Source organism: Dendrobates tinctorius, unplaced genomic scaffold (genome assembly GCF_039654945.1).
Source record: "Dendrobates tinctorius isolate UK_male_01 unplaced genomic scaffold, ASM3965494v1 ptg000015l, whole genome shotgun sequence".
NCBI classification, from domain to species: Eukaryota; Metazoa; Chordata; class Amphibia; order Anura; family Dendrobatidae; genus Dendrobates; species Dendrobates tinctorius.
In genome coordinates this window covers 35,412,237-35,424,820 of record NW_027361683.1, presented here as the reverse complement: position 1 = coordinate 35,424,820, position 12,584 = coordinate 35,412,237, and the positions used below count along the sequence as shown (strand labels likewise).

The 12,584-nt window shown below is 44.8% G+C and overlaps 1 protein-coding gene across 2 annotated transcripts in view; it reads right to left on the bottom strand.

Moving 5' to 3' along the window:
- The window catches only part of LOC141076150 (lethal(3)malignant brain tumor-like protein 4), a 140,311-nt gene that overhangs the window by 101,908 nt on the left and 25,819 nt on the right, over positions 1–12,584 (bottom strand). For both annotated transcript variants that reach the window (XM_073563494.1, XM_073563485.1), the window contains exons 8-9: positions 10,059–10,163; positions 7,334–7,469 (exon numbers count right to left, since the gene is read on the bottom strand). In XM_073563494.1, coding sequence (XP_073419595.1) covers positions 7,334–7,469; positions 10,059–10,163 — 241 coding nt within the window. The remainder of the gene's footprint in view (positions 1–7,333; positions 7,470–10,058; positions 10,164–12,584) is intronic.

Here is a 12,584-nt window from a genome sequence, read left to right as displayed (position 1 = left end):
ATGTACAAATATATCAATTTATTATTCAGATAATAGTTACATAAAATTGACATAAAAATGTAAATAAGGACTAGTAGTTATACTCGGAGACAATCATCAGAAGACCAATATAAGCAGAAACCCACCGTAGCACATATATATAAAAAAAATTACCATAAAAGAATAATGTTAAAACAATACACAAATGTGTCTATGGAATACCCACTAGAATGGACACTATCAAAAAGAGGGTAATAATATGAAGTGGCATGTGTGTGTAGGAAAAGACCTAGAGCTACAGTCTAGTACAACAATAAATGTATAATCAGAATAAATACCAGTCTTCTCTGGACTTCTAGGAAAAGGAGCTCCAGGAAAAAAATAATGTCTTAACATCCTTTATAAAGGATGTCCAATAAATACTAGATCACTTATAAAATCCATTGAACAAACAGCAATATCACTAGAGCCACATAATATCACCAGTATAAATTACCTGTTGCCCATTGTAGAGGGGTATGGGGACTGCTAAAACACACCCCGATGTGATTTTCTGATGATTGTCTCTGAGTATAACTACTAGTCCTAATTTACACCTTTGTCAATTTTATGTAACTATTATCTGAATAATAAATTTTGATATATTTGTTCATATTTTGAATTGACTGCTCCTTCAGTTGCTCTCCTTTGGCTATTGAATATAGTATACTAGCTGAGGAACCTGGCATTGCAGACGCATAGTAACTAACTACGGTTAGGCCTCTTTCACACTTCAGTTTTTTGCATCAGTCAAAATCCGCCAAAAGGACGGATGGCGGATCCGCTTTAGTACTGATGAGAACGGATGCCACCTGTCGAGAGAGAGAGAGATCGAGAGAGAGAGAGAGATCGAGAGAGATCGAGAGAGAGAGATCGAGAGAGAGAGAGATCGAGAGAGAGATCGAGAGAGAGATATCGAGAGAGAGATCGAGAGAGAGATCGAGAGAGAGATCGAGAGAGAGATATCGAGAGAGAGATATCGAGAGAGAGAGATCGAGAGAGAGATCGAGAGAGAGATCGAGAGAGAGATCGAGAGATCGAGAGATATCGAGAGAGAGATCGAGAGAGAGAGATCGAGAGAGAGAGAGAGATAGAGAGAGAGAGAGAGATCGAGAGAGAGAGAGATATAGAGAGAGAGAGAGAGATAGAGAGAGAGAGAGAGATCAAGAGAGAGAGAGAGAGATAGAGAGATCGAGAGAATTTTTGTCCGGCACCCACAAAGAATTTCAGGTTAAATGAGTGTCTGGAGGATCCGCCAGAGGAAAAAAACATTGCAAGCTCCGCTTTGAAATCTTTGAGGATGGTGACGGACAGCAACTTTTGTCGGATCCTCAAAAAAAACGGATGCAACGGACGGCAATCCGTCACAATCCGCCTTTAATGGAAGTCAATGGGGAAAAAAAACGGATCCTCAAAAGAAAATTGAGGATCCGTTTTTTTCAAAACCTGGCGGATTGTGACTGATTGTAAAAAACTTAAGTGTGAAAGAGGCCTTAGTTATAACAAATTATAATGAATATATATCTGAGTGTAGAGCCCCGCCCACTCCACACAGCCACATTCACTATAATATCCCACATCATCCCGTAAGCCACAGCCACTGGGCTACTACCACTAATATCCCACATCATCCCATCACAGCCGCCGAACTACTACCCCTAATATCCCACATCATCCCGGCAGCCAGAGCCATGGAACCACTACCCCCATTATCCCACATCATCCTGTCAGCCAGAGCCACCGGACTACTACCCCTATTATCCCACATCATCCCGTCAGCCACAGCCACTTGGCTACTATCACTAATATCCCACATCATCCCGTCAGCCAGAGCCACCGCACTACTACCACTAATATCCCACATCATCCCGTCAGCCAGAGCCACCGGACTACTACCCCTAATATCCCACATCATCCCGTCAGCCACAGCCACTATCACTAATATCCCACATCATCCCATCGCAGCCGCCGGACTACTACCCCTAAAATCCCACATCATCCCGTCAGCCAGAGCCACCGGACTACAACCCCTAATATCCCAAATCATCCCATCAGCCAGAGCCACCGGATTACTACCACTAATATCCCACATCATCCCGTCAGAACCACCCAACTACTACCCCCAAGATGCCACATCATCCCGTCAGCCTGGGGTCAGAACCAGAGCGCTGAGTGGATTTGTCCTGACTTCCATACCAATGATCCCTTTAATAGAAGCCTGGGGTCAGAATCAGAGCGCTGAGGAATTTGCCCTAACTTCCATACCAGAGATCCCTTTAAGAGGGAAGATGTGCCTATGGGATGGAGGATGTGTGATGGGTATATGGGCACTGGACTATGGGATGGAGGATGTGTGATGGGTATATGGGCACAGGAGGGGGGATTCATTTCTGTCATGTGCTCTTTGCTCCTTTCTGGGGGGCTGACAATGGCTGGGAACTTATGTTACCGGGGATGCTAGATTTCTCCCACACGGTCAGTGTCTGCTGAGGTGTTGTGGGGCGGGAAAACTGTTGCTCATAGCAACCACTCACAGCTCAGCTTCTTTTAAACAGCTCTGGTGAATGAAAGATGCTTACTGATTGGGTGGGAATATGTGGAGTGGGCGTGGCCGACACACATTCATTATATATAAAATTGATTGTTCTCTGTGTCATACGTCATATATAGGATGCACAACACGCAAGTTAAGATACCGTATATACTCGTGTATAAGCCGAGATTTTCAGCCCATTTTTTGGGGCTGAAAGTCCCTAACCCCACCACCTAACCCCAGATCATACTTACACCCCCGGCGCGGACTCTGCAGCCCCCCTGCTTCTCTCGGTCTCCGGCTCCTTCCTTCAGCAGACACGTGGTACCGCTCATTAAATACATGAATATGCGCATATTCATGTCTTTAATAAGCGGTACCACGTGTCTGCTGAAGGAAGGAGCCGAAGACCGTGGGAGAACAGGGCTGCAGAGACCGCGCCAGGAGGGGGTAAGTATATGCTATATTTACCTGTCCCCTTCCCACGCTTCTCACCGCTGCCTGCCGCGTCTTCTGTCAGTGATGTTCAGATCAGAGGGCGCAGTGACGTCGTTAATGCGCGCCGCGCCCTCTGCTGCCTGAACGTCACTGAGAGATGACGTGGCAGACAGCGGCGAGCAGCGTGGGAAAGGGGACAGGTGAATATCGCCAGTGCCGGGGTCCTGAGCCAGCAGCGACTCCGGCACTGGGCCCCCAGCAACGGAGAGGCGAGTACGTCTTTTTTTTTTTTTTTTGAACAGCAGCATATGGGGATTATTCTGTGGAGCATCTTATGGGGGCATATTCTGTGGAGCATCTTATGGGGGCATATTCTGTGGAGCATCTTATGGGGGCATATTCTGTGGAGCATCTTATGGGGGCATATTCTGTGGAGCATCTTTTGGGGGCAGCATACTCTATGGAGCATCTTATGGGGCCATAACCTTTAAGGAGCAGCATATGGGGCATATTATTCTATGGAGCATCTTATGGGGGCATTATTAACCTTTATGGAGCATTATATGGGGTGTATTTTGTATGGAGCATCTTATGGGGCCATCATGAACTGTATGGAGCATTATATGGGGTTCCTGATTCAATATGGATATTCAAAAACATGTAACCTACTGATGTCTCAATTAATTTTACTTTCATTGGTAACTTTTTATTTTTAAAATTTACCTGTAGCTGTTGCATTTTCTACCCTAGGCTTATACGCGAGTCAATAAATTTTCCCAGTTTTTTGTGGCAAAATTAGGTCGGCTTATACACGAGTATATACGGTATATATGTAACAATGAAACAAACCGCAACATTTCTGCAGCTGCAAAACACTTTCTTATACAACATGGACGTAGTACAGCATCTCTTCAGATTTATGGAATAGAACAAATAAATAGGTCAACACGTGGAAGAGATGTCATGCGGCGTCTCCTCACACGAGAGGCATTTTTGATTTTTAATTTAAATACAAGAACACCACATGGTTTAAACAAAAGAAATTAAATTATGTTTCACTACTAAAATAGTCATGTCTCTCTGATTATATATTTTTTATGTATATTCTTTTGTAAAAGTTTTATCATATATGTTGTTTATTTGTATGTATCACTCAGGCTTTTGCGGTTTTATAGTAATTTACCTGTTAGGACCTGCAAACTAAAAATCAGCTGACATGTAAGTTATAATGTGATTGGATCATTCTAATTACGAAAAGCCGCAGTGCCAGTAAGCACCGAGCTATTATAAAGATCTATGTAAGCTTGAAACGCGTCGCTCTAAGCCTTGTGGTTCACATTTCTTTGCAAGGAATTTTTTTTAATCTATTAATGGATTAATAAAGTTTCTAAGATTTTTTATTCAGAAGCTGGAACAATCTATCTTCGATTTTGGACGTCTCGTTTTATCCTAACAAAGTTCCGTCCATCTGCGGGTCTGGTGAGCTGGCTGTGCTTTTGTACCATGTTGTTTCTTTATTTTAGTGATATAAAATACTGACCAAACAGTGAGATAAAATACCGACCAAACACTGAGGTAAAATATTGACCAAACAATGACGTAAAATACTGATCAAACACTGAGGTAAACTATTGACCAAACACGGAGATAAAATACTGACCAAATCCTGGGGTAAAATACAGACCAAACACGGATGTAAACCACTGACCAAATACGGAGGTAAAATACTGACCAAATACTCTAACTCTTCTGCCAGTTTTAGTCAGGGGGACATACCCAGCCTGCTACCCACGTAGGCAGGACATCAATGCTGGGCTGCCTGCACCTACGCACACAGACTACATCTGCCTGCTACAATCCCCTCTTGCAGTGAAGAATCCAGGACATTTTTACCTTGTGCTCTGAGTGACTAAACGTTACAGCTCTATTTCCCAGGAAGGCTTGTGCAATGCTAGCAAAAGGGGAGACTCGTGAGCATGCGCAGTGTCGCTCTTCTTGTACATAGCCAGGCTGGAGGGGGCAGAGCTGGCACTACATCTGCAGCACCACAGTCAGTGGACAGCGCCGCTCTGCAGCACCACCGACCCAGGTAACAGGCTTGTGCCATAACCCCCCCCTCCAGGCATCGTCCTCCCCTCAACCAATGTCATCTGTTGCTTGATTGCAGATCACGGGCTGCAGTAATCCATCCGCACACAGCATCAATCCCAGAAAAGCTGCAAGGGGCATTCTGCGCCAACAACGTGGACCGTGTGGACGGTGCTTTGCGTGTGGAGTGAGTGAGGCCTGATAGAGATAGATATATATATATATCTATCGCTCTGGCAAAAATTAAAAGATCACTGCACAGTTTTATGAAAATCAGCATCTCTACTTGTCTGAAAGCCATTCCATTCCAGTGTCAATTGAATTCCAACCCGAGTACACCTCATTCTACTTAATGTGCTTCTGATTACATCATTAAATAAGATTTGGTTCAAAGTGTAAAAAACCCTGCTGTGGTGTTCACAATCCTCTTGCAATAGGACAAGCTGGATGGCAAAACAAGTGCTAGTAATATCCCAAAAGTGATAGGAATGAAAAAATAACTTAACCACGGCAAAGGGGTTGAAAAGAAAAGTGTTGAGTGAAGAAAAGAAGGGCTCAATTCTGGCTTTACTAGCAGAGGGATACAGTGAGCGTCATGTTGCCTCCATCCCTAAAATTTCTAAGACGGCAGTCCATTACAACAAGGTCAAGCAGCAGATATTGGGGACAACAAAGCTACAGTCCGGCAGAGGGCAAAAACGACTCTCCACTGACCGGGATGACCGTCATCTTATTCGAATGTCGCTCAGCAACCGCAGGATGACATCAAGTGACCTACAAAAGGAAAGGCAACTGGGGTGAAGTGCACAGCAAGAACAGTTCGTAACAGGCTCCTAGAGGCAGGGCTCAAGTCATGTAAAGGTAGAAAAAAGCGTTTCATCAGTGAGAAGCAAAGTAGAGCCAGGCTGAAGTTTGCCAAAGACCATAAGGATTGGACCATAGTGGACTGGAGTAAGGTAATCTTCTCTAATGAGTCTATTTTTCAGCTTTGCCCAACACCTGGTCATCTAATAGTTAGACGGAGACCTGGAGAGGCGTACAAGCCACAGTGTCTTGCACCCACTGTGAAATTTGATGGAGTATCGATGATGATCTGGGGATTCTTCAGCAAGGCTGGAATTGGGCAGGTTAACCTTTGCAAAGGACGTATGCATTTGTGAAGGATGTATGAATCAAGACGCATACAAGGTTATCCTGGAAAAACAGTTGATTCCTTCTGCTCAGGCAATGTTCCCCAACTGAGGACTTTTTTTTCCCAGCAGGACAATTCGCCATGCCACACAGCTAGGTCAATGTGTAGATGAAGGACCACCACATCAAACCCCTGTCATGGCCAGCCCAATCTCCAGAACTGAACCTCATTGAAGACCTCTGGAATGTAATCAAGAGGAAGATGGATAGTCACAAGCCATCAAACAAAGAAGAACTGCTTACATTTTTGTACCAGGAGTGGCATGAAGTCACCCAAAAGTAGTGTGAAAGACTGGTAGAAAGACGCATGAAAGCTGTGATTAACAATCATGGTTATTCCACAAAATATTCATTTCTGGACTCTACCTGAGTTAAAACATTAGCGTTGTTGTTTCTAAAGGATTATGAACTTGTTTTCTTAGCATTATTTGAGGTCTGCAAGCACTGCATTTTTTTGTTCTTTTGACCAGCTCTTATTTTCTGAAAATAAATACAAAATTTATTGCTTGGAAATTCTAAGACATGTTGTCAGTAGTTTATAGAATAAAAGAGCAATTTACATTTTACTCAAAAATAAACCTATAAAGAGAAAAATCAGACAAACTGAACATTATGCAGTGGTCTCTTAATTTCTGCCAGAGCTGTACAACATGACCTGCCTAGCTTTATTAACACCAGTTAGCTTGGTGGGGGGGGGGAATCAGATAGAAAAACTTAGTGGGGGGGGGAAATCAGATAGAAAAACTTAGTCAGCTGAATATTAGAAAAATGGCGGATCCGTTTTTTTTTTTTTTTTGCAAAACGGCGGATTTTGACTGATGGTGAAAGAAGCCCTACAGACAATAGAGATCCACCAGAAAAAAAATCCTTAATTTGTAAACTTCGGGAAAAGAGGGGTTAAAAAAAAGGGGTGGGGGGTGGGGGGGAGGAGGAAGATGATCCAGCGATTAAGTATCCGTAGTGGTCCTTTTTCCCCATAAATCACTTCATTAAAGATAGATTTTACCCATGAATTAAGAGTGAAAGATCAAACCAGGAGGAGACGGAAAAGAAACAAAAACAAACCTTTTGGGGGTATAAGCTTGTGTCCAGTTTTTTCACACCATCCAACGGGGTGTATATCCAAAGAATCAGCATTAACCCAAAAGTCATAGCAGTCAGGGTACCCATCAAAATGAAGTCGGATTCGATAGCCTTGTACCTATAAAAAAAAAAAAAATTAAACAGTTCAAAAAAAAGTCATCTTTTATCACGCTGAAGGCATTAAGTGAGGAAAAATTGATGTATTGTAACAAATTATACATTTTATGAATTCTTAGGTGCGGGTGCAATCGCAGATGACGGCATCTGGGCCAGAATCTATTAAAGACAATGAACGAGAAAATTACTGCGCCATCCAAGCACAGCCCTTTGGAGGAGATACTGTATATCCCTACTAAAAAGCTCACCTGTAGTGTCTCAATCTGTTGCTGGATATGAAATAAACTAGATGGGGGCCCGATGCTACCACATTGGGAGGGCGGTAATGTCCCAATGGGGGCAGGCTTTGCAGTGTTGAGAATCTCTCCCCCGCATGTGATCACCCACCTATCCACTCTCTCTTTCCCATGTACTGGCTTTTCCCTACTGTGCTCTCTTCTTTGACCTGTCTACCCCATGTGCTATCCCCCTTGTCTGCTGTCTCTCTCCTTCCTGTGCTGTGTTCTCCCCTCATGTGCTGTCCCGTTTGAGCTGTCTCCCCCCTGTGGTCTGTCTCTGAAATATTTTACCACACAAAATGAATCCTCTGTGATCCCCTGCTGTAATGTCAGTATTGTCTTTTGCATCCTCCCCTGCCCAGGAGATGTGGTATGCTCTGTACATGGTCAGACACAGACAATTTTTAAAATGAACTTTCGTTCGTGGGAAAACCCCTTTAATGTGACTGACTTCCTCTGCCTGTAGACAAGTAGCGCATCTGCTGCTGGGGTCAGCTGAATAATTCACTGCGCCTGCACGGAATTCGCGCAGGCGCAGTGCGACGGTGTTCCACTGGTGGTACCGGGCAAGAGGCTGCGTGAGTGTGTGAGCGAGGGCGAGTGTGTGAGCGAGGGCGAGTGTGTGAGCGAGGGTGAAAGTGCAAATGTGAGCGTGTGAATGAATGGGAGTTTGAGTGTGTGTGTGTGTGGTGCATACGGAGTATAGAGTGTGTGTGTTTGTGTTGCGACGGTGTTCTGCTGGTGGTACCGCACAATAGGTTGGTACCAGCAGCAGTTTCCAATATGGCGGTCGGTGAACTTTCTCCACTTGGAATCCTGGGATACGGCGACATCTGGACAGAACAGGAAATCAAAACATGTTAATGAAGTGCTGAAACCCCCATTGGCATGGCCTAGCAGTTCAGTGATCATTCCCACCGACTTGTTTTCTATCTCTGCCCTCTTTTGACTCTCAGAAACTCTCTCAGACGTGTCAGTCAAGGAAAAGTAACAAGCTGTTAGTGTGCACTGAATTGTTCGGTGAGGACAATGGATCTTTAAGTACCTTATTATTATTATTATTATAAGTGAATTGAGAACACTAAGAGTACAATTTTTATTAGAGCTATACTCCCTATAAGGTTCTTTGCTTGGTCTGAACACCCATTTTGTATTGACAAACTCACTTTAACCCATAGGTCATAGATGGGAAGGAGTTCTCGACCTTTGGCGTATGGGGTACGCCATGGTGATTGTGCGGGCACAGGTTACTCGCTCACTGCTAGAAACTCAGCTTAAATTACAGCTAAAAGCTGGCTGCCTGCACCGTCCAGGCATTTTAAACCCCCTAAATGCCGCAATCGATATCTACTGCAGTATTTAGAAGGTAGGGAGATGGAAGGGACTCAAACTCACTGTCCCGTCCAATCGGTACCCCTGCTACCATAGCACCCAGAGTTCAGAATCACCAGGCTATGGCAAGCCTGTTAGACCATGCTCAGAGCATGGTCTAACAGGCTTCTGTCAGGTGCTCATCACACCTCTAGATAGGTTCCTTGAGGGGTGTAGTTTTCAAAATGGGGTCACTTGTAGGGAGGTTCCTCTGTTTAGGCATGTCAGGGGCTCTGCAAACACGACATGGCATACACTATCTATTCTAGCCTATTTTGCACTCCAAATGTCAAACCGTACTCCTTCCCTTCTGAGCCCTGCCCTGAAAACAAACAGGTATGTCTCTCTATGATGAGGAACATGTTTGTGCTTCGGCCGACCTCTAAGGAAGGCCTTTCCTTGGTTTCTCTGGCTTAGACAGCGAACATTGAAAAAACAAAAAAAAAAAAAACACATATGAAAGGTAGACTCACCAAACCCCGACTAATGAACTAGCAGGATGCAGCAGACCTCCTTTGATAAAGGCTAGGGCAGCACAGGTGCAACCCACTGATGGAGACAGCCAGTAACCCAGCAAAAGAGGGTCTGGCTGCCTAGTGGAAAAAATGCACAAAAATAGGGCTTGCATAAGACACACATAAGTGTGGTGCAAAGTGTCTGAACAGCCTATTAATGACGCCCATAATTTTAGCAGGCGGGCTGCTCAGCACTATATATATGCATCACACAGAAAGAACAAAGTCAACATAAACAGGTCTAGCTGCATCCCGCAAAAATGATAAAAAGTGCAAAAAGATATGGGGTATTAGTTACTAATTTGGCCAAAGCAGATAAGCTCGCAACCCAAACGTCTGAAGGAATGTGGCCCTGAGACCAGAAAAGATTGTGCATCCCTGCTCTATAATGTTCCCATTATTACAGCACATGTTGGCAGCTCTTACCTCTACAACAGTCAGAACACAGTACAAGGATGGATGTTCTGGATCTATTCCTTCTAACTTTAATCCCACTCTAAAGCTGTTCCGTGACTGGGGAAAAGACTGATGCTGAAAGCAAAAGAAAAATAAAGTTAAAAAGTGCCAGTAGATAACCAGAAAACTATTTATAATGGAGCAAAAATGCTGAGTTCTGTTCACTGTGTAGAGCTGTGCTGCACTACTTGGGAACATCCATTACACAGTGAATGGAGCACAACTTGTTGTCACAGGAGTAATTAGCGCTGATCGTGGGGGGTTGTGGACTTTATATTGATGACCATTGGATAGACCATCAATATCTTAAAGGTAATCTGTCACCCTATTTTTGGCCTATAAGCTGCGGCCAACGTCATCAGGGGTTTATAAGCCTCTGATGTAACCTGAAATAAGAAAAATAAGTTAGATTATACTCACCCGGGGATCCGGTCCGATGGGTGTTGCGGTCCGGGTCCGGCGCCTCCCATCTTCTAGAGAGGATGTCCTCCTTCTTACTTCTGCTGTGGCTCCTGCGCAGGTGTACTTTCTCTTCCCTGCTGAGAGCAGAGTAAAGTACTGCAGTGCAAAGGCGCCGGACCTCTCTGACCTTTCCCGGCGCCTCCGCACTGCAGTACTTTACTCTGCTCTCAGCAGGGCAGAGAAAGTACGCCTGCGCAGTAAACGCAGCAGAAGTAAGAAGGGAAACGTCATCGCATGAAGATGGGAGGCGCCGGACCCCGAACTGCAACACCCATCGGACCGGATCCCCGGGTGAGTATAATCTAACTCATTTTTCTTATCTTTCAGGTTACATCAGGGGCTTATCTACAGCATTACACAATGCTGTAGATAAGCCCCTGATGCGACACCAACCACACCCGACCGCACCCCCCGGTAAGTACAATCTAACTTGTTTTTCTTAGCTTTCAGGTTACATCGGGGGCTTACCTACAGCATTACAAAATGCTGTAGATCAGCCCCTGATGGCGAAGGCCGCAGCTTATAGGTCGAAAATGAGGTGACAGATTCCCTTTAAGCCTGAAAAAAACCTTTAAAGGGAATCTGTCACCCTTTTTTGCCCTATGAGCTGCCGGCATTGACATCAGGGGCTTATCTACAGCATTCTGTAATGCTGTAGATAAGCCCCCGGTGTAACCTGAAAGATAAGAAAAACGAGTTAGATTATACTCACTGGAGGGGGCAGTCCAGTCCGATGGGTGTCGCGGTCCGGCGCCTTCCATCTTCATACGATGCCGTCCTCTTCTTCCCTTCATGTCGTGGCTCCGGCGCAGGTGCACTGCTCTGCCCTGTTGAGGGCAGAGCAGAGTCCTGCAGTGCGCAGGTGTCGGGAGAGGTCTGGCGCCTGCGCACTGCAGTATTCTGCTCTGCCCTCAGCAGGGCAGAGCAGTGCGCCTGCGCCACTACAAGAAGGGAAGAAGAGGACGGCATCGTATGAAGATGGGAGGCGCCGGATCGGACCGCGACACCCATCGGACTGGACTGCCCCCTCCGGTGAGTATAATCTAACGTGTTTAGACTATTTGTCAGATATATCATTCCCCACATTAGATTCTGAGCAGCGGGCCCTTATGGACGCTGTGTTCACCGCAGAGGAGATAGATAATGCTATGATAGACAATGATATGATAGACATGGCTTCTGGGAAGGCCCCTGGACCTGATAGGTTCCCTATTGAATTATATAGGAAGTATCGGGATATATTGACGCCACTTTTGGTGAAAGTATTTCGGGGAATATGGGAAGGGAATTCTATACCCCTGAGTCCTTCTATGGCTAACATCATAGTGCTTCAGAAGGAGGGGAAGGACCCTTTGGAATGTAGATCCTATCGTCCCATTTCGTTAGTAAATGTGGACTATAAAATTTTCACCAAGATTCTAGCTACCAGACTGAATTCAATTATATTGAATCTCAAACATCCAGCTCAAACGGGCTTTATGCCTGGTAAAAGTACTTCCATTAACATCAGAAGAATCCAGTCAATAGTCCAATATAGCTCCCTGGTACCAGACAACAAATGGGCATTGGCATCGTTAGATGCTGCCAAGGCTTTTGACTCTCTTGAATGGCCTTTCCTCTCCGCATGTTTGCAGAAGTATGGCTTTGGTAATAAATTTATAACATGGATCAAAATATTCTATATGAAACCTAAGGCCCGTATTATAATAAATAACTCTATATCTGAGTCTTTCGCATTGCATAGGGGAACCCGTCAGGGTTGCCCTCTTTCCCCGGCTCTCTTCGCCCTTGCGATTGAGGCACTAGCAATACGCATAAGGTCCTCCCCTAATATCCGGGGTATAGATATAGCAGGTCAGTAGATACCATAGGCCTATATGCCGATGACATGGTGATATTCTTGAATGATGTGGAAGAAACTTTGCCACAGGTAATATCCCTTGTAGATAGATTCAGTAAATATTCAGGTTTACATATAAATTGGGAAAAGTCTGCCCTGTTACCTCTTTCCCAGGCCCCGATGCCACCACCTGG